This window comes from Anopheles moucheti, chromosome X (assembly GCF_943734755.1).
Source record: "Anopheles moucheti chromosome X, idAnoMoucSN_F20_07, whole genome shotgun sequence".
NCBI lineage: Eukaryota > Metazoa > Arthropoda > Insecta > Diptera > Culicidae > Anopheles > Anopheles moucheti.
The window spans coordinates 15,384,236-15,405,237 of NC_069142.1; the positions used below are offsets into that span (position 1 = coordinate 15,384,236).

A 21,002-nucleotide genomic window follows, 5' to 3' on the forward strand; every position below is an offset into this window, starting at 1 on the left:
AAAAGACATCTTCATTCTCACACAACAGTCAGCAGCTCACCAACGCTTTATCTTCTTTCTCTACTTACAGCTCTGAAAAGTTTCATCCCAGTCGCCCGGGTATTGATGTCATCTGGAGCAATTGCAGAACCGGTATAACCCATGCTGCATTAGTTGCTTAATTTGCGAGCACCCGAATTTGCCCAGTCCAGCCGGGCAAGCAATTATGCGATGCGCACCGACGTCACCAAAAACGGGCTGTAACTAAGCTTTAACTCATCACCGCTACATATCACGCCAGGTGCCCTCCCCCTCGGAACTCAATCAAACCAAACGACCATCAACTTCCGACAAACCGTACCAACTAGTATGGACAATTAGTGATCGGTGCATGGTAGTTCCATTCCAACTAGTTTGCTAAGCGAACGGGCTAAGGAGCGAGATTTGTGCGACCAACGCAAGGAAAAAAAAAACAACGTAACAAAACCCTCTTCGCCAAGATGTCACTGACGGTGCGAATTAACAAGTTTCAGCTGCCAAAGCCGAAAGCAAATCTGCTCGGGCGGGTTGAATTTCGAGGTAAGTTTGTAAGCGGAGGGGGGCGGGGGGAGACAAAACGCACCCAACCGCTATTACACATCAGTAAGTTCCAGCTTTCCAAGCTGTGTTTTGAGAAGCCAACCGAGGGCAGGATGCGGAGTGTTGTTTCCCGCGTCTCGCTCTCTTTTGAAAAGTTTCGGTACGACCGGCTCGTTTTGCTTTTTAAACGTCATTTCCTTGGGGGAAGTTGAAGAAAACTCAACGAGCTAGCGTGATAGCGAGGGTTTCAGGGTGGAAGGAGTACGACTGCGAGGAGTTGCTACCGGGCATTAAATGATCGATTATTATAACCTCTTCTAACGTTTCTCGTTTGCAGGTGTTGCGCATACGACCACCGAGCTGAACTGTGGTGCTGAGCTCGTCGAAGTCAATCAGGCAAGTAACATTGCAGGGCACATTCCGTACGTCTATCTTATTTCTTTCTTCCGTACGAAAAGCAAAGGGAAATCTCGCGGGAAATTGCACTACCACGTAGCGCGTTGACATCAACTAATGATGGTGAATCGATTAACAGTTGAAAACGCTGACATATTGCGCTGAAACCACTCCATACGGGAAATGTGTGACATGTTTTGTTTGTTTCTCTATCGTTTTTTTTTATTGGACAAATTGGACGACCGTTACGATAAGACACACTTTATCGCACCATCGTTTAAACGCTTTTAACCTTTTCCGATTGCCGTGCCCTGTACGCGCGCATCAAACTGTTGTATTATTAATTAGAGAAGTTTTACCCCTGGCACACTTAAAGGTTCCGTGTCAAAGTTGAACTCCAGCTACGGAAGATAATTTATATTGTCTTTATCGTTTTGTGCTCGCAGACCTGTGTTTCTTCATTTGCATTTCGAGCGTTCGATGTTAAGATAAACGCACCACAGTGTTCGTCCCGCCATGGGAAGGACTGAACGCCCGCGTTGGAAAGGTCTTTCCTTGAAGGTTTCCATTTCCAGTTTTCTAGCCACACTTACACTCATCGCTATTAGTGTGACGCTTTCATCTGGACTTTATTACTGGCTTCCTGTGGGTGGGAAATTATGCTTTTTTTATTTATGCCCTATGCAAATGTCTTCACCAACGTCGATAAAATATTCGCCTCCAGTTTCGGGCGGAAATGTATAGTAAATCATTCGTACCCAATTCGGATAGCTCCGTCTTACCTTTGCACACTTCCTTTTTACTTTTCAAGAGCTTCATATGGCCGCTCGCACGGGCCGCGGACGAGACGGAAACGATAACAGTCGAGCTGCGACAGCAGACAACGAAGATCCTGCTGAAAACGGCCATCGGTGGTGGTACATCCGGTTCGGCATCCAGCCGGGGCAGCATCACCAGCAGCACCAAAATTATCGGCCGATTCGTGATGCTGGCGCAAGGTAAATTAAATTTTGCCCGCGTTACCTCAAGGTCCTCCGGACGACCGGTTCGGACCGGATGTGTTAAAGGGGGTGGTAGTGTTTGTGTGTCTTACCGCATCCGGTCCCGTTCCGGGTGGGAGTTCGGTGGGTGGTAAGGTGGAGGTTGAAATATAATTTAATACTAATTACGGGGCTTTCCCTGACTTTTTTTTTCTACCACTCGGACTCGGGACACCCATGTACTCCGCAGCGCTCATCCACGAGGGTCGTCTGAGGATAGAGGACCGGCTGGTGGACCTGTCGAACAAGCCAATCGATGTAAGCGATGCTTCCTTTTACTGATAGCGCCCTAATAGCACCATTTCCGATTGACAAACTCTCCTCCGCGCACCATAGCATTTAATTCTCCGGCACGCAGACGTTTGTTTTGTTTGACAAAGTAAATTTGTTGCAGCGAATGCTCAAGCTGTAACAAAAAGGTCAATGTCGGGACGGTTGGGGACTTACGGAGTCCGGTACGTGGGATATACATACAAAATTTGTTTTTGCTTTTCTCCTCCCATCCACCTCCCCTCCCCCCCCCCCCCCACCCAAATCACCCAACCCCACTCCTCCTTTGCCTCGAACCACTCGTAGAAAAACAACATTTAATTTCACCGTCTGTTGACACCACCGTCTTTGTTGGCACACAATTAAAGTGTGGATATTCCCCGTGAAGTTTTCTGTTCGTTTCATTCTGTTCGGGTCGCGTCACAAATAGTAACAGCACACTGACATTATCACGCAATTAATAGCGCGAACCGTTTGCTTTCGCACAGGCATTCGTCAGCTTTGACGTGTACTACCAGAGTCCGGAAGATGAGTCGGGTAACTTCTACTCGCCGCGGGTCGTACACTCGCTGCACCAGCAATCGAGCATCGACGACGACCAGCAGATGCTGCTGAACATCGAGCAGAACATAGCGAACCTCGAGAAGAGCATATCGCAGGGTAAGGCGTCCGAGCCGGGTGCGTCATCCAGCACCGGCGGTGCGCGCCGACCGGCCCGGACCGGTGCGAACGGTGGCGAACGCAAGCCGAACATCATCAAACGCGTCATGTCTTCCGGTTCGGCCGGCCTCGGCGAACGGGCGGCACCGGCCAAATCGTCCGCACCGGCCGACCATGCCTCATCCGATAACGAGGCGTCCACCAGACCAACCCGCTCGCTGGCGGACAAAAAGGTAACACTCCGCACCGTGCGTAACTTTATGCGGCTCGGCCGTTCCCGGCAGTCGTCGCGCGAAAGTACCGCCAGCAGCACCGAGGACGAGGGCAAATCACTCATCGGCGAGGCGGACTATACGCGCGTGCAGCCGGACACGGTCGATGGCGGGGAGCACCATACCGGCCGCACACCGGTCACCGGTGACGGTGAGACGGCGGTTCCCGACAGTCCAACGCACGGCACCGGCAAGATGGGCGAAACCGTATCGCAAACCTGCAGCACCCACTCGAATGCGTCCAGCGATGGTGAAGATGTAACCGCTAATGAGAAGCTGAAGAAGTAAGTGCCTTTGGGGGAAAAGTTTGCTTTGCCAAAGTTGTGTGCGAACTACGCGAACTCGCAACAAACTGAAGCACCCAATTAATCCATTACGAATAGCGTTGCTGGTGGACGTGCAGGCTCTGCTGTCTACTGCTGCACCGTGGGCAGCAAACCTCTTTAATCCTGTGCTCCAGTAATGGACCTATTCAATTAGTTGCGCAGGCACCAAGTGAGCAGATAACATCATCGCACACAGTGCGGTGCTCGAAAAGGACTATTGCCTCTTCTCTCGGCTACCTTGGCGAATGTCTTGCCTAGACATTTGGATGTATGTCTTGTTTGTTTTCTTAGAATACGATACGCTTTCACCGCTGGTCCCATAGTTACTGCCTGCGAATAGCCGAACACAGCGTAATCCCAATGCAAAACCATACCCGGGACACAATCTTTGTGGAGCACATTTTATTTTTTATATCCCGTGCGGATTATGACTGTGGATGACAAGTTTTTCTTCGCCGTGCCGCAACACGGCCATTTGATGGATTAATTGGATTGCATTTAAGCATCGCAACACTGTTTAGTAATCTGACAATGCCGTCCGTTTCGCTGTTATGTATCTTTTTTTTCTGTGTATCTTCCTTTTTCTAGAATAAAGAGCCTGGCAAAAGGAAGTGACCATCTAAAGTCGCAGGACTTTCAGGTCTGTGTCACCATCATCGAGGCCCGCCAGCTGCCGGGATTGAATATGGATCCGGTGGTATGCATTCAGGTCGGCGACCAGAAGAAGTACACCAGCGTAAAGGAGAGCACCAACTGTCCGTACTACAACGAGGTATGCAACAGCCACCTTGCGTCATCAGACACTCGGATATTCGCATCGGACGTGTAATCTGTAATCTTCTCCTAACATGTTTTCTGTCCATCCCGTTACTATACGCATCCTGTACGCTCTCTGGTGTTTCTGGAACTCGTGCAGTATTTTGTTTTCGACTTTCACATGCCACCGGTGATGCTGTTCGACAAGATCATTACGCTCTCAGTAAGTAACCGGGACAGTCGGGCGGGTAGTTTTGAGAAGAACACCAGTGTAGATAGCAGACTTGCGTTGCGAAGGGATGTGAAACTTGGGCGAAAGGTGGCCGACGAATATCTGCTGCTTGAAGTGGTCGTCCAAAAGGCGTTAAACCTTATTAATTGCGCCCAGGACCTCTCCAAACTCCAAACTAAAAAAACACGGCACCAATCACTCCGTTTGACATCCCTTCTTGGTAGGACTCCTCGGTAGGATTAGTGGTAGGCTTCTTTTTTTGTTTTGCAAAGAGCATTTGAAACAATGCTTGATTACTCGAATCCGGCACAAAAGCAGGAAGACGTTCTGAGGACGCTAACCGTTTTTGTTGCAACCGAATTCGCGCTAATCAGGTGGTCTGGGCTGTGCGGCTTTAGCGTGCTGATGGGGACGCTAGCAAAAGTCACCTATCAACTCATTCGCTTGCCTGTTAACAGGTCATCCATTCTCGCAAGTTCATGCGCTCCGGAACGGTGGTGGGCTCGTTCAAAATCGATCTTAAAACAGTCTACGATGCGCCCGGTAGCTACCTTTCAATACCTATCTGTAACATAAGAAAGCAAAACAATAATCGAAAAAAAATAACCAAAAAAAAAAAAACAAAAATACCCCAATAACTCCAACTCTGCATTTTGTTGTCTGTGTCCTGTGTGCTTACATGTACTGCCATCTTTCATTCACCTAACCTCCAACACTGACGCTTTGATTTGACGCCACTAGCCACTGACCCCTGTATATCACCTACATCCCTATTTCGCTTGCACACGCTCGCTTTCGGCACCTTTTAATACCTTTTTCTTTTCCCCCTTCACTTCCACTTCCACTCTCCTCCCCCCTAACCCGATAAACAAAACTCTCTTGATGTCGTGACTTTTGGAACAACACCGTTCTACTCGTAGTAGATCCCATTCTAATGCGATTCTTGCATGTTCTACGTCGATCGGTACCGGGCCGCCAGATCATCAATTCTACCATAAGTGGGCGCTGCTCTCCGATCCGGAGGACTTTGCCGCTGGACCGAAGGGCTATCTCAAATGTGACGTCGGTATCATCGGCAAGGGGGACACGGTAAAGGTGCCACCGAAGTCGGAAAAGGACCCGGACGACATAGAGGCGTAAGTTGGATTGCAGGGGGTAAATTTGTTGATTTATTACAAATCACGTCGTTTGAACCCTTCTCAAGGAACCTGTTGTTACCTGACGGGGTGCCAATCGAGCGGCAGCGTGCCAAGTTCATAGTGAAGGTATACCGTGCGGATGGATTACCACGCATGAACTCATCCATCATGGCGAACGTGAAGCGTGCCTTCACTGGTGAGACCAAGGATCTGGTTAACCCCTACGTACAGGTGTCATTCGCTGGACTCACGGTAGGAGCAACAGGTCTGCAAGACAGGTTGAGGTGGTAAACCGTTTTTCCTATTTTTGTGCAGGGTAAAACGAATGTCAAGAAGGCATCATACAATCCGGTGTGGAATGAGCAACTCGTCTTCACCGAGATGTTTCCACCGCTGTGCCAGCGCATCAAGATACAGCTGCGCGATGCCGACCCAATGAAACCATCTATTATCGGCACGCACTACATCGACCTGAAGCAGATATCGAACGATGGTGAGAAGGGCTTCCTGCCAACGTACGGTCCGTCGTTTGTCCATCTGTACGGTTCCACGCGTGACTACAACTTACTCGACCAGCACTCAAACCTCAACACCGGGCTCGGCGAAGGTGTCAGCTATCGGGCCCGCCTGCTCATCGCTATCCGCACGGAGATTACCGACAACGTGGAGCTGTTCACCGACAAGAACGGTAGTGCAGGCTCTATTGGCAGGTGCAGATGACTGGCTTTACAAATTGTTCGTTTTCTTTTTAGTGGAAGTTGAACCAACACTACCGATATGTGAGTCATCCTACTGTAAAACGGACGGCTTCTTCCTGTACGCCACCGTGCTTGAGGCGTCAATGCTAGACAAAAAAGTATGTGACCGATCGGTGTACTTTGAGCTGAGCATGGGTAATGCGGGTAACTCTCTTGATGGACACAACGAAAGTGCTACTACCAACATGGATGATGACGATGATCCAGGTTAGTTTATAACGTCTAAGTTAAAATATTCTTGGAGATGCTATTGACTCCCTGCACCCGCATCGAACAAGTACCACCTGGACTCCAATTCCTCAGAATATACCGTTTAGTTTAAAGTAAGATTTAAGTTGTCCAACTCTTTAGTTTTTTCTAGCCAAACAAGTCGATATGAAATGTGCCTTCTATTCTAAACTTCTATTCGGAGCACTCACTTGAAAGACGCTCGTTCATTGTTTTACTCCATACGCCAACTGTTGATGGTGCTTATCGTTGCTTTATTCTCAATTCTTCTGCACTACAGTGTCGATCGATACGACCGCATACAACAGTACGACAAGCGCATGTAAACCAATCTCACATGACAAAAACCACTACTATCTGCCGTACTGGGACTACAAGCCGTGCATGGATGTGCGGGCGTGGTTTCCGGACCTGAGGCGTCGCATGTACAACAGCAACATGATCGCAAAGATCAGCGAGCGGTTGGAGGTCGGCCTGGCTGAAACGAATCTACTGCTCGAAGATGAAGACCCAACGGCCGAGGTGAAACTGCGCGGCGTGCTGGAGGAGGTCGCATCGAGCTGCAACAAGTACGTCACCATTACGAAGGGTGCACTGGTCGGGCCCGGCACCGGCAAGACGAAGCTCGACAAGGAGCGGCTAAAGCTGTGCCAGCGTGAGCTCGAATCGATCGGCAATATGGCACGGAACCTGCGTGCCCTCGTTACCAAGAGCTCGATGCGCGAACGGTACCGGACGGCGCAAAGCTACCTGGCCCGGTTACGCTTTCTCGTGGAGGACCCGCAACATGCACTGCCGGACGTGTTCGTGTGGATGATTGCCAACGGTAAGCGGGTCGCCTACCACCGGTTGGATGCACGGGACCTGCTGTACTCCACCATCGAGGAGGAGACCGGCGTGCACTGTGGGAAGGTGCAGACGGTGTTCCTGAAGTTGCCGGGCCGTCAGGCAGAAGGGCCGGCCGGTTGGCATGTGCGGGCGAAGCTGTCCATATACCTGTGGCTTGGCACGCTGAAGCATAAGCGCTTTTTCTACGCTGGTTTGCCGAAGGGTTACGAGCTGCTGCACGAGCTGAAGCACGCGGAAAAGGTGAATGTGCCGGCACCGACAACGGTACACTACGTCGAACGCCACGTATTTCAGCTACGGGCACATATCTACCAGGCCCGGTCCCTGATCGGTTCGGATGCGTCGGGATTGAGCGATCCGTACGCGACGGTGTACGTTACCGAGCACGCGAAAACCACGCAGGTGATTGAGGAAACGCTCAGCCCAACGTGGGACGAGCTGCTCGTGTTCGACGAGGTCACGGTGTACGGTTCCAAGGACGAGATTCGGCGCGATCCGCCAACGATCGTGATCGACGTGTACGACCAGGACAAGGTGGGCAAGTCGGACTTTATCGGGCGGGCGATCGCCCGACCCCGGGTGAAGTTACGCGAGAACCACTACAGCACGCCGGTGCTCGAATGGTTCGAGATCACGCGCGGGCTGGATGGGGCCGGCGAGCTGTTGGCCGCGTTCGAAATGCTCGAGCACGGTTCGGAAGATGTGCCACGGCTCTCCGACCCCAAGTATGTGGCGTGCAGCAGCGGTAGCGATCATGCACCACAGCCCACACTCGCCATACTGCCGGTGCCGCAGGAGGTTCGCCCGAACCTGGCGCGCTTCCGGATCGAGGTGCTGTTCTGGGGGTTGCGCGACCTCAAGCGGGTACACTTCATGACGGTGGACAAACCGCGCATTGACATCGAATGTTCCGGCCGCATTCTAAACTCGAGCATCGTGCAGAACGCGAAAAAGAACCCAAACTTTGCCAACATGCTGAAGTTCTTCGATCTGGATCTGCCGATCGAGGAGCGGTACGCACCACCGATCACGATCCGGGCCGTTGACTGTCGGTCGTTCGGGCGCTATACGCTGGTCGGCACGCACCAGATCACCTCGATCCATCGCTATATGCATCGGCCGCCGCCGAAGGAAGACCCGAAGCGGTACAACCAGGACGGGCAGCTGGTGTTGGCAAGAAGGCGCACCGACGCCGTCGGCAATGTTATCCCCGACGCGGGCCTCCCCGGGGACGCCTGGTCCGGTGACAATCTGACGCTGTACGGGGCGGCGTGCGTCGCCAAGGCCGGAACCGGTCCCGGCAGGGGCAAGCGCACGAAACGGAAGCCACTGGAAGCGCAGGGCACTTTCGACGGGCAGGAGGGGGCGGCGGGTGGCGATGGGGACGACGACGATGATGGTTCGAGCAAGGACTGGTGGACGAAGTATTTCCTCTCGTACGAGCGGCTCATCGAATCGGCCAAAACGGCCGGCACGGCTGCGGGTGGTGGCGGGTGCGGCGGAGTGGGCGGGATGGGGTTAGGGCCCGGTGAGGGGGGGGCCGGTGGATCTGCCAGTGACGGTGGCAAGAAGCTCGGCGTCAAGACGTCCCGGCTGGTGTCGAAGCTTAGCCCGAAAGCGGCACCGAAGAAACCGTCCAATCCGCGTGTTGCCACCTGCCAGATATACCCGAGCGAGCTGGAATCGGTGTACGAGTACGGACAGTTTAAGGAGTGGCTCCACTCGTTCCCGCTGTACCGTGGGAAGAAAACCGGCGATAGCACCGAGGACGAAACGCGCATCGTCGGCTTCTTCAAGGGTGCGATCAAGGTGTACCGGTTGCCGATTGAGAAGGGGATGGAGCCGGCGTTCGCACCGACGCTACCGCTCAACGATCCGATTCATGTGCTGGTGCGCGTGTACGTCGTGAAGGCAACCGATCTGCATCCGATGGACCTGAACGGCAAGGCGGACCCGTACGTGGTGCTGCAGCTCGGCAGCAAGCGCGTCTCGGACAAGGACAACTACGTCAGCAAGCAGCTGAACCCGGTGTTTGGCAAGTGTTTCGAGATCGAGGCCACCTTCCCGCAGGACTCGATGCTGACGGTGCAGATCTTCGACTGGGATTTGGTCGGCTCGGACGATCTGATCGGCGAGACAAAGATCGATCTCGAGAATCGGTTCTACAGTCGTCACAGAGCGATGTGCGGTATCTCCGCGCGCTACGAAGAGTAAGTTTTTCCCCTTTTTTCTGTGTGTGTGTGTGTTAAAGGTGTTACTGATACCCTAACGAGCGTCTTCATTTCAAGCTCTGGATATAACATATGGCGTGATCCGATGAAGCCCACACAGATACTGTCCAAGCTGTGCAAGGACAACAAGCTGGAAGCGCCCCAATATCTGCAGGATCGCGTTACGATCGGACGATGCTGTTTCTTGTTCACCAGCGAGGAAATACAGACCTGGTCCAGCCCTACCTCCATCAAGTACCGCGACGAACATCTCGCGCTGGCCGTGCTCCACCGCTGGGAAGAGATGCCACGGGTCGGTTGCAAGGTAAGGATGTTCGCGTGACTTTGCACGGTAACTGGCAAATCGCCGCTCACGCGTCTATCGCCTCCTTCCACCGTCCAGATCGTACCGGAGCACATCGAATCACGCTCGCTGTACAACAGTGACAAGCCCGGCATCGAGCAGGGCAAGCTTGAGATGTGGGTGGACATGTTCCCGATGGATATGCCACTGCCCGGACCGCCCGTCGACATTTCACCGCGCAAACCCAAATCGTACGAGCTGCGCGTTGTTATCTGGAACACGGATGACGTTGTGCTGGAGGATGATGCATTCTTCACCGGTGAGAAAATGTCCGACATCTACGTGAAAGGGTACGTATTGCTGGCAATCTCCAGCACTAGGCACCTCCATTGGGTTCATATTGCCATCGCTTCCCATCTATCGTGTTTGAACCTTCTAAAGCTCATAGCAATGTTGACATTGGTGTTTTGTTTCCTTAATGTTTCTCTTATTCCCCTTATTATTGGAAGCTTCCATGATGAATTTCTTGTTTACACAAAACACAAACCCACCATGCCGTTGTCCACACTATCAGCTGGTTTAGCTTATCTTTTTAAAGGTTCTGGTTACTGCGGAAACAAATCTGGAATGCTATTTCCGCCGCCGTGAAGTTGACCACGCGAAGATTTTATTTTTACTTTAGCAAATCTGGTCTAAATCACCTCGAGGCGAAAACGCTCTCGACCGCAAAGGTTTAAATGTGGTATGGAAGTACTAGGCGCCTCCATAATCAAATATTGACTTTTAATTGATTTATTGTTATTGTTTTAAGGTAGAAGAATAAGAACCATTTGGATGGGAAAAATCTGGCATAGTTTCAACAAACCAAGACTCCTCCATGCTTTGCTAACGATATCGGGAGCATCGGGAAGGACTTGTTATTATCTCACCCACTGTGCTCACTGTGGAAATGTTGATTATGATTTTGTTCCGTTCATTCATCAACAGCTGGTTAAAAGGACCACAAGACATGCAGGCAACGGATATCCATTATCGTTCGCTGACGGGCGAAGGCAACTTTAACTGGCGCTTCATCTACCCGTTCGAGTATCTGGCCGCCGAGGAGCGGATCGTGCTGTCGCGCAAAGAGTCGCTGTTCAGCTGGGACGAGACGGAGGTGAAGATACCGGCCCGGCTCGAGCTGCAGGTGTGGGATGCGGATCACTTTTCCGCGGACGATTTTCTCGGTGCGATCTCGCTGAACCTGAACCGGTTTCCGCGCGGTGCCAAATCGTCCAAGCTCTGCACGCTGGACATGCTGCGCACCGACAACGTGCCGACGGTGAACATCTTCAAGCAGAAGCGCGTCCGCGGCTGGTGGCCGTTCTTCATCAAGAAGGAAAACGACGAGATGGAGCTAACCGGCAAGGTGGAGGCGGAGATCCACCTGCTGACGAAGGAGGAGGCGGAGAAGAACCCGGCCGGGTTCGGGCGCAACGAACCGGATCCGCTCGAGAAGCCAAAGTAGGCAGGCGGCAAACCCGCGCTTGAGGACGTGCAGCTAATGAGTCTGTCATTGTGTTTCTTCTTCTTTTTCTTCTTCTCAGCCGTCCCGATGCGTCGTTCATGTGGTTTCTTAACCCGCTCAAGTCGGTACGGTACATTGTCTGGCACAACTACAAGTGGAAGATCATCAAGGGGCTGATCATCATCGGGATAGCCATCTTGCTGCTGCTGTTCTTCTACGCAGTGCCGGGCTACACGGTGAAGAAGATGCTGGGCGCGTAAGCCCCCGCAGCCGGAATCTAGGATAAAAAAACAAAAAACACCCCGAAACCACCACGTCTAGAAACACGCATCACAATCACTTTTCTCAATCTACCAAAATTTCTCTATCATACGAATTCTTACCACAAAGCGTAACGCTGAAGCACAAAACAAACCCCAACAAAAGGTGGCCCCGGGGCAGCTTTGCACTCAGTGAAGGTCCCCTGGGTTCCAAATATCGTCCGTGCGACACCCAAACACACATACATTCACACACACACACACACACACACACATAAGCACCAAACGTAGCGTACTAGATAAAAAGAACGAAGCGAAGGGTAGCTCGCGTAAGCATACATATTTACAGATATTTATACATATTCGTATATACACTTCATTTATTGACATTGAGATGTTTTATGCAACGAAGGAATCATCATACGGGACACCATCCTTGAATATGAGATACGAAAAAAATGCAAAAAAAGTAACCAAAGTAAACCAAGTCACATATGGAAAGCAACACAAATCGCTGATAGTATGCAATTGCCGCGAAGCAACAAAACGGGCACAAAACGGAAGAGTTTTAGGGGTAGTAACAAAAAACGAACCGTGTACATACACTCCCGTAACGATAGGGTACGGCAGTTCTTCACCTACTCCTGTTGGGCACCTAAGAATGCATCACTAAATGCAAAAGACCCTCCCGCCGCCCGTTCATAGTTCGTTTTACAAGGACCAAAGTGTTGTTGGATTCCATTTTGTTTCGTACCATTACATACAAGTTAGTTCCTGTTGCTGTTGAAAGAAACCAAGTAATTAGAGCTTAATCAAAGAACGAAATGCAACGGAACAGCACATTCGTACTATAAAAAAAAAACAAACAAACAAACTTAACCTTATCATCGTTATCCAGAGCTCTATCAAACAATTCATATACAAAAGAAAACATTATGGCAGCGCGTCATCGCCCACTCTAATAAAAAGCCCTTAAATTACACAAACAACCAAAAACTTATGGTAGCGTAGCGCATCTATTTGCGAATTCTTCAATTTTTGAGAGATCGAGGGAGAGAGAGAGAGAGAGAGTTCACGTACACTGTAAAGTAGATAGTGCAACAACTAAAAAAAAGAGAGGAAAAAACACGAAATCCAAATTATTCAATTCAAACTTAATCAAAGCAGAGCAAAACGTCTCCCTTAGGGTTTTGGATCGAACACTAGTAGCATCTACATCTGCCAGTTTGAACCACCCTGCAGAAGTAAGTGATGTTGAACTTATGGCGGATCCGCGAATGTACCCGTAAGTATAGGCAATACACCGTGCGCGATTCCCTACAACTTTCTGCGGACAACAGAGTCACCCAAGGCAACTCCGGTTGCGACCCCACTGAGCACTACACAAATAAACAGTCCTTATCATCTACAGGAGTACTTGAAGGCAGCTCTGTTACACTTCTTATCGTTATCTGTACGGGGCCGATACGCTGTCCATACCCCGTGTTGGATGCACCCAACACTAGCTTCGTCTAATGAAAAGGTCGCGCATGGTATCCACATAAGCGATGCAGGTGTTGAATTGAACTATACTAGAGAATATCCAAATGTTGAGATGTGTTGACTTCACCTAACTACATTTATCAAAAAAAACACACACATACACAGACACAAACACAAATAAAAGCTTTAAAATAAACGAACACAATCATTACGTATCCGTGAGTTTCAATTTCCTGTCAGTGAAACAAATATGAAGGATGCATTAATTTTGTATCGTGCAATGCATTTGCCAATTATAATTCAATTACAGTAGTATAGCAGTGATTCTTCTCTTCGAGTTTGTAGCTAAACTCTAATTCGATAAAATAACAACACCCCTGTCTACGTTAACAACGGTGCAATGAAATTGGAAATGTGCAGCAACCCATCAAACAAATGGACGGTAGGAAATTTGTAAGAGCATTCTTTCAGGCGTGCCCAGCAGGATGAGTGTGGTTGGTAAGATTAGTGCTGCGTGGCAGTGTGAGAATAATGATGCGCCCGTTACAGATGAAATACAAAAACCCTACCATGCTGACTTGCCTACTTGCTGCTAGAGCCAACCTCGCTTTCTATTATAACCTCCAGCATGAGGCAATCGTCCCGGACGTAACTGCAACCGCGCAAGGTTTCGTGCGCAATGTGCACGTATTGCTTCGAACGTTCCGCTTCCAATTTTTGTTTAACCACCAGGGGCTTTATAATGTTTTTCCTATGTTCGCGATCATCTGCCTGGTCGTGCAGAATAAGTGTGGCATTCAGTCGACACGGCCATTTCAGCAAGGTATCGTAGGGCCCCGGCTGCACTACCACACCGATCACCATATTCCGGCCACGCCAGTTGCCTATGCCATCGAGGCCTACCTCTACCTGAAATCAAGCAATAATAAAGAAGCAGTAAGTGGAGGTTCACACCAACCAGAAGGGGGAGAATTAGGTGGGACGTGAACGTAACACTCACCTGCAGAATATAACCATTCTGAGTATGGCTAAAGATAGGACCGCGCATCATTACGCCGAACTCTTTGGCATCTGCCAGGCACTTCGCAAACTCGTTTATGCGCCAAATAATGCGCCCATTTTGGCTTGCCAGACCCGCTTGATAATAGGCCATCTTAAGGTGGGACTGGATATCATCCACACGCTTCTTTGTATAATAGTTCTCCTGGCGATATTTCAATACTTGTTGTTCTAGCTCTTTAATTTTTGTTTCATAAATCGCCAATTCGGCTGGAGCGCGTGCATCCTCGACAGGTTTTGGTGACGTTTCCGATCCACCAATAATGTTGCCAAGGGATGGCGAAATTGCGAGACGCTGAAAGGGTTAAGAAAAGGTTGAACAGTTAGCAATAGTCAGAACCACCTGATTGCACAGCGGTTGCAACTCACCGACAACTTAGCCTTTATGTCCTCCAGTTCCTGATTTATTTCTTCGCCGCCGGTAGCAGCAATTTCGCACAGCTTCGCAGACAGTCCATTGCAAGCTTTAGCCAGTCCATCCACTCGCTCTTCCACATAATACATACGGAAGTTTATTCCGGAAATAGCATACCTAATTTCACGTATGGATTTCTCCAAAGAGAATATGAGATCTTCTACAGTCAGCACATCATTAACAATAGTTTCGTCGTTTTGTTCATTCTGCGACATGGTGTTACTTGTTCTCGCAGTGGTTTTGTGGATGTTCTTACTCGTTTTCGGCTCACCGTAGCTCGCACGACAACTGTTCAGATGTAGCTGCAGCGTTTTATGCTGTACGATCGCACCACAACGATTTGGGCACACGATTTGTTGCTGACGGCAATATAGCAAATGTTTCTATCGGTGGGGTTAGTAAATACAAATATATGTATATATATATAATTATGTTTCACAATTAATACGAATATCTCCTAACACTCTATATAACTTTTTCTTGAAATAATGATGAAACAGATGAACCCCCAGAAGCCCCCAGACAGCATGTAGAAATCTTTAAACGGTTCTGCCAGGTAGGCCTATCTTATGACGCTCATTCATAACGACGCTGGGAGTGTGTGTTTGCGAGATTTTGCTTACCTCGACAGCATTATCATCCAACCACTCGCTGCATAGATAGCAGGAAGTTTTAGAATACTTCACCCGCCCTTTGACTGTTGCACGCTCCATCGCAAGGAAACTAAGCAACACTAATCATTCCACCAGCCGACAAATCTGTCGGCGCAAAGGAGGGATGCAAAAACACGTGCAAAACCGCGGCAACGCTGATTACCAGCTCAAAATATGGTGACACTTTTCTATAGCAACAACCCGAACCCGAATTTGCTCTCGAATACTTCCGTCCGTGCGCAAACCGATCTAACTCGCAGCATGCCTGTGCCCGTACTACCGGTGGCGATAAAATTACTGACATCGGCATTCGAGCCAGCGTGCGCGATAAGACCATAACTAACCCTTCAATGACGCCGAGGTGTAAAAAAAGAAAAATGTCCTGTGCTAAACGGCCTACAACTAGTGGCGCTCCATTTTTGATTTTTTTTTTTTGGCTACCCAGCACATTCTTCAATTTTTGATCCAATCGAAGTAGGCCCAAACTCATCTTTTCCATCTTTTCGCAACGCCATTTTCTTTTGCCATCGCCTTGCGAACAATGGATTCTCTTGTTTCAATGTGCGTGACGGTAATTTTTCGTTACGTTCGATTTTTGCATAGTTTGGGAAATAATTTTGCTATTATCTGAACGAATTACCGTTTCACAGTCTATTTCACAGTCACAAATCTATTCCATTCTCCGTACATGAACATCTCATCATATTACCCGCCTCGGCCGTTCTTTCGAAAATTGACGAAAAGACATGAACATCGCATCCGGGCCAACCCCCCGTAGCAAATCAAAGCAAGCAAAGACTGACTATCCGGCTACGTGGGATAAAAAAAGTGTAGGAAGCCAGAAATGGCCGGCTCGACTTAGTAAGTCGTTACGCCTAGAAGAGAGAGACATGGCCACCTAAAGTGGTTTCTTTTCCCGGGTCGGTATCGTTGTTTAAGCTCCAAAATCTTTTTTCAATCCGTATGCGAAAATCTTAATACCGCGAAAATCGACACCTGTTCGAAACGGCACCAAATTGAATTCACATCAAAGTGCAGACCGAAAAACTGTATTACTCGAACGATTCACCAAATCACCAAAACGTTCCCTTTGCCCGCACACAGAACGATGCTGTTCCGGCTTACTGTTTCTACCGCACAATATATTCACGAAACCGGCACCATTTTGAAGAGTTAAAACAAGTATCTCCTTACCCTGCATACTTTTCTTATTTAAAGATTTACTCACCAATAAATTTACAACAGCTCAGAGACCGACAACCAAATGCGTGCTCACCCGTTTCAAACTACCAGCAAAGTGTGCGCGTAATTTGGAAAATCCTTCAGGTTCGTTTATCCGTGTGCGTTTGAAGCGTTTTCTACACCCATCGAGGCGTTTTTGACACATGTCATCTGTGACATAAAGCGCTGTCAAACAATTAATTTTTGCTGCGATATGTTGTTCGCTCGTGGAAAGTAAAGCAATACATACATACATACATTTAGGCTGAAAATAAACTTAATTGCAAGTTTTGGTACTTGTTTGCTATGCGTAAAGAAACCCACCAAAAACGGTACCAAAACGCGAGGAAAATGTTTGCATCAAACTGGCAAACTGGTTTGTATCCTTGACGTTGCGAAACGTCAAGCTTGTTCGGAGCGTTCGGCTGTTTTCATGTGTTATTTGTGGAAAAAGGGCAAAGTGGAAGGAACGCCACCGGACACGCAGGGCAGTCGGCATTGTTGGCAAAACAAATAGCAATACCAATAGCAACAGCTACTGGAGGTGGAAGCGCTAAATAAAACAACACAACGTACACAGCTGCGGGTTAGTGTCAACGTAATCATTTTTTGTTTGACAATTCCTGATCGCTGTTTCGGGGGTTTTGCAGCATAGCTATATTTGAATGTGTCCACGTCGATACACGTATCACGATCTGCTTTCCGTGCTCCTATCCGTACGATTCCAGTGCAAAAGATGAAGGTGACTGCTGGTGAGTGCAGAAGGATTCGTCCACTTTAACATCCTATCGCTTTCTAACCGGTTTCAACCAATCCTTTCCGCAACCAGCGCATAGCAACAACCTGAAGTACCTTAGCCTCGTCACACTCACGCTGCAGAATGCGATCCTTGGGCTCAGCATGCGTTACGGCCGGACACGACCGGGCGACCTGTTTCTTAGCTCCACTGCGGTCGTGATGGCGGAGGTGGTAAAGCTGGTCACCAGCCTGTTCCTCGTGTATTTGGAGGAGGGTAAGCATCTGGGCCGGCTACACACCGCACTGTATCAAACAATTGTGAAGCAACCGCTCGATACGCTCAAGATCTGCGTACCGTCCATGCTGTACATCATCCAAAACAACCTACTGTACGTATCGGCATCGCATCTGGATGCGGCCACGTATCAAGTCACCTATCAGCTCAAGATACTCACCACGGCGGTGTTTGCGGTGATCATTTTGCGCCGCCGCCTGCTGCCTACCCAATGGGCCGCTCTCGTCTTCCTGGTGGTGGGTGTCGCCAGCGTACAACTGGCACAGACCAGCGAAGACGGTGGTACGGCTGCGACCCGTCAACAATCAATGCCACCGGGCGATGGGCCCACACAGAACCGGCTGCTCGGCTTCAGTGCCGCGCTCGGTGCCTGCTTCCTATCTGGACTGGCTGGTATCTACTTCGAGAAGATGCTCAAAGGTGCAGACATCTCCATTTGGATGCGGAACATCCAGCTGAGCCTGCTCTCGCTACCGTTCGGTTTGTTAACATGCGCGGTGAACGATGGCGCACAGCTCGCTGCTTACGGGTTCTTCTACGGCTATGACGGATTCGTCGTCTATCTGGTTATCCTGCAAGCGGTCGGTGGTTTAATCGTAGCCGTGGTCGTTAAATATGCGGATAACATTCTCAAGGGTTTTGCCACCTCGCTCGCCATCATCATCTCTTGTGTTGCGTCGATCTACCTTTTCGATTTCAGCCTTTCGTTACAGTTTACCGTCGGTGCGGCGCTGGTAATTGGTTCCATTTTCCTGTATGGTTACGACCCAGCGTCCAAGAGTGCAAAGTCTATATTGAGCGGCACGCGGACAACACCCAAAAGCCTAGCCGAGGCGGAAGAGCGACTGCTTGCGGAAAAGGTTTAGAAAAAATCTTGCAACAGTGCTGGTAAGCAGGCGCAACCCTCGAATTCGCATACGTAGATGCGAACTTTTTCATTATTATATTTAATCTGCACTGGCGGACGTCACAAACTGAGGCACTCGAATTCCTTTACTGTATATTATTTTGGATTACGATAGTATGGATCATCTTTCTTTCTTTTTAGTAGAACAAAAACGTCTGTCCGACCTTACGTGTCTACCAGCATAGGCGATAGAATTTGCCAATTGCCGACACGGCATTCTGACTAGTGAGGATCTTTATTACCCAGTAGTGAAGATGTATATTTCAAGGTTGTACTTTTTTGTTGATTCGTAATGAATGTCTTGATATGATATTGCGATTGGATTGTTAAATTTTCTGACAATATGTTTACACAACATAAATATCCAGTAATACTATATTGAGCAAGGAAATGCAATACAAATGTTATCACTTCCAATACACAGACGTTCCAGAATTTAAAGCTCCTAAAAAAGACTTCGTCTTCTTTGCGACATTGCAATCTCACGACGAAGAACATAACAACGAAGTCCATCGTGTGTAAATGTTAAATACAAAAGTAAAGCTATCCAAATGTCCAGTTTTTGGGATGTTCGCCAGTTGTAGTTTCGTTTGGGGTCCTTTCGCAAGGTGACCACAATTAGTCATAACAAAAGGATAGCAAATAAGCAATATACTATCGAACGAGCGTCTAGTGGGCAATAGTGAGGGCACAATCATAGTTGGGGTGGGATGTAATTGGAGAATTTCAACTTGTTACTTAGCAGAATCGAAATCTGTATTGTTAGGTTGTAAGGGCGATTGCACATGTTAGTAATTAGTATCGAAAGTGATGAGCTGCCTTGCACGATGCCGTATAGTGGCCTATGTTTTTAATCCTTCTTTTATTTTAGTTTAAGTCGATTACTAAACTTAATCGTTTTGCGATGCGATGTACTGGAAGCTGAATGGTTTGTGCTGTCATAATATCTATATAGCTACGTTTATTTCATTCTACATCTCTTGTCTTGCGATGGTATGATCACTGAAGAAGAAGCAACGCTACATCACGCCACCGTAAATCGTGGAAGCATAAGAAGCAAAACTTTATATGCTATATACAAATAGAAAAGTAACCACAACAATAAATTGTTTGGAAATGACTTTTTTCGATAAGTTACATTTACATCTTTATTGCTCTTATGATATTGCTTTATAATAAACAATACGTAGAACAGTATTTAAAATACGTTTATCATCCTAGACGCGCGTATAAGCTTAATTCCAAGTTGTAAGTCTTATGTGAGAATGATTGAAAATTGGCTATTCGAATCAGAACCTCTCTCAAATTAGCCTACCCACAGAATGATACCTGTAATCTGGGACATTAAAATGCTTTAAAATTCCATTCTTTAACCACTAGCTTCTACACCCAGGATATGATGTCACCACGGTGTAGCTCGTCACTTTTCTTTTGGGGATCTCATGCCGTGACAGGCATTTTTATTCTCATAGTCATATTCATATTCTTGATGACGAATAGGATGGCATAGCTCACAGCTGATCAAGTGATCAAAAATCTGAAGGGGATTTATTTTGAATTTAAAAAAGATATTTTTTGATCAAAATATTTCATCCCCGCAGAGTTATTGTCTTTGTAGTTCATTTCTAAACATTTCATGATGATAAAGTTGCTCTATCGGCAGAGGAAGCGACCTTTTATCTTTTTGAATCTTAAACGGACAAAACGAAACATGCAAATGCATTCTTCACTGATCTGGAGCATAAATTTTCATCACATGCACGTTATCTACCAACATATTGTTTGTTTTGCTGCATACTTTGTGTTTGACATACACTTCCTTGAAAATGGGTACTTTAATAAATTATCTAGAACATTCCGAACGAAAAAGTAAGCTTACTCATGATACGGTGTGGTGAAAATTAAGTTTCAAGTTAACGGACAATTTTATTACATCCATTATGTTTTAAAAAATTTAATGTAATTTTTTACAGTCCACATTTTACATTTTTTACCTGTCCGTATTGTTTTGCAACTGATTTATTATAGTAATAAAACACCTGCTTCCACATTGGAAAACAATTCGCTCATGAACAGCCCTCACCAGCTATTCACTCATTCATCCACAGTTCGTCCATTGGGGCCTTTAAACACACGTCTCTCCTTCTCCTATCTCATTTCCCGTGCCGTGTATTTACTAGTGGTTGAAAGACATCCCCCCATCACACACACACATATAGATACGATATCCGAACAATTCCATACGGGCGAGAATGATCTAATGAAGGGCAAATAATAGTGATATTGAGCATGTGTACGTGTAGCGGCGCTCGTACGGTGTTCATTTGTCGGGGTAACAGACCGAAGTCGGTTCATTTCTCGCTGATCTCTCGGTGCGTACGGACGTGCGTCTGGTCCGTTGGCTTGCCGCTTAGTTGTTTTTGTTTTAACAGAATCAAAAGAAAAAAATACGATTCCTAACACCAAC

General features: G+C 48.1%; 3 protein-coding genes across 5 annotated transcripts; 2 read left to right on the forward strand and 1 right to left on the reverse strand.

The window, feature by feature from the left end:
• The first annotated feature begins 479 nt into the window (after positions 1 to 479).
• Positions 480 to 12,023, forward strand: LOC128306777 (otoferlin-like). Its single transcript, XM_053044389.1, has 17 exons — positions 480 to 558; positions 896 to 954; positions 1,766 to 1,952; positions 2,185 to 2,252; positions 2,753 to 3,480; positions 4,111 to 4,294; positions 4,439 to 4,501; positions 4,969 to 5,053; positions 5,490 to 5,646; positions 5,715 to 5,901; positions 5,965 to 6,337; positions 6,402 to 6,614; positions 6,916 to 9,694; positions 9,773 to 10,019; positions 10,098 to 10,348; positions 10,986 to 11,501; positions 11,585 to 12,023. The coding sequence occupies exons 1-17, from the start codon at positions 480 to 482 to the stop codon at positions 11,763 to 11,765; spliced, it is 6,357 nt and encodes a 2,118-aa protein (XP_052900349.1). The 3' UTR covers positions 11,766 to 12,023.
• Positions 12,024 to 13,668: 1,645 nt separating this feature from the next.
• On the reverse strand, positions 13,669 to 15,455 carry LOC128307234 (TNF receptor-associated factor 3). The gene is made up of 4 exons (XM_053044989.1): positions 15,345 to 15,455; positions 14,676 to 15,104; positions 14,248 to 14,601; positions 13,669 to 14,156 (listed from the first exon to the last, which is right to left on the reverse strand). Exons 1-4 carry the CDS (start codon positions 15,432 to 15,434, stop codon positions 13,830 to 13,832), a joined length of 1,200 nt encoding a protein of 399 aa, XP_052900949.1. The 5' UTR covers positions 15,435 to 15,455; the 3' UTR covers positions 13,669 to 13,829.
• Positions 15,456 to 17,055: 1,600 nt separating this feature from the next.
• On the forward strand, positions 17,056 to 19,729 carry LOC128306911 (UDP-N-acetylglucosamine transporter). Of its 3 annotated transcripts, none has more exons than XM_053044571.1 (3): positions 17,056 to 17,181; positions 17,246 to 17,347; positions 17,425 to 19,729. In XM_053044571.1, exons 2-3 carry the CDS (start codon positions 17,332 to 17,334, stop codon positions 18,492 to 18,494), a joined length of 1,086 nt encoding a protein of 361 aa, XP_052900531.1. In that variant the 5' UTR covers positions 17,056 to 17,181; positions 17,246 to 17,331; the 3' UTR covers positions 18,495 to 19,729. The 3 variants fall into 3 exon arrangements, with proteins under 3 accessions (XP_052900531.1, XP_052900534.1, XP_052900535.1); XM_053044574.1 differs by having other exon boundaries at positions 17,079 to 17,181; positions 17,251 to 17,347; XM_053044575.1 differs by having other exon boundaries at positions 17,171 to 17,347; positions 17,425 to 18,516; positions 18,677 to 19,729.
• Positions 19,730 to 21,002: the final 1,273 nt, after the last annotated feature.

What these genes read in the sequence shown, in the direction of transcription:
- LOC128306777 (XM_053044389.1), top strand. Translation starts at nt 480, where the DNA reads ATGTCACTGACGGTGCGAATTAACAAGTTTCAGCTGCCAAAGCCGAAA. An exon ending in TGTCGAACAAGCCAATCGAT is followed by an intron (nt 2,253 to 2,752) that starts GTAAGCGATGCT and finishes GCTTTCGCACAG; the next exon opens with GCATTCGTCAGCTTTGACGT. An exon ending in ATCTCCGCGCGCTACGAAGA is followed by an intron (nt 9,695 to 9,772) that starts GTAAGTTTTTCC and finishes CTTCATTTCAAG; the next exon opens with CTCTGGATATAACATATGGC.
- LOC128307234 (XM_053044989.1), bottom strand. Translation starts at nt 15,434, where the DNA reads ATGGAGCGTGCAACAGTCAAAGGGCGGGTGAAGTATTCTAAAACTTCC. An exon ending in TGGATGATAATGCTGTCGAG is followed by an intron (nt 15,105 to 15,344) that starts GTAAGCAAAATC and finishes CCCCACCGATAG; the next exon opens with AAACATTTGCTATATTGCCG. An exon ending in AGAATGGTTATATTCTGCAG is followed by an intron (nt 14,157 to 14,247) that starts GTGAGTGTTACG and finishes GCTTGATTTCAG; the next exon opens with GTAGAGGTAGGCCTCGATGG.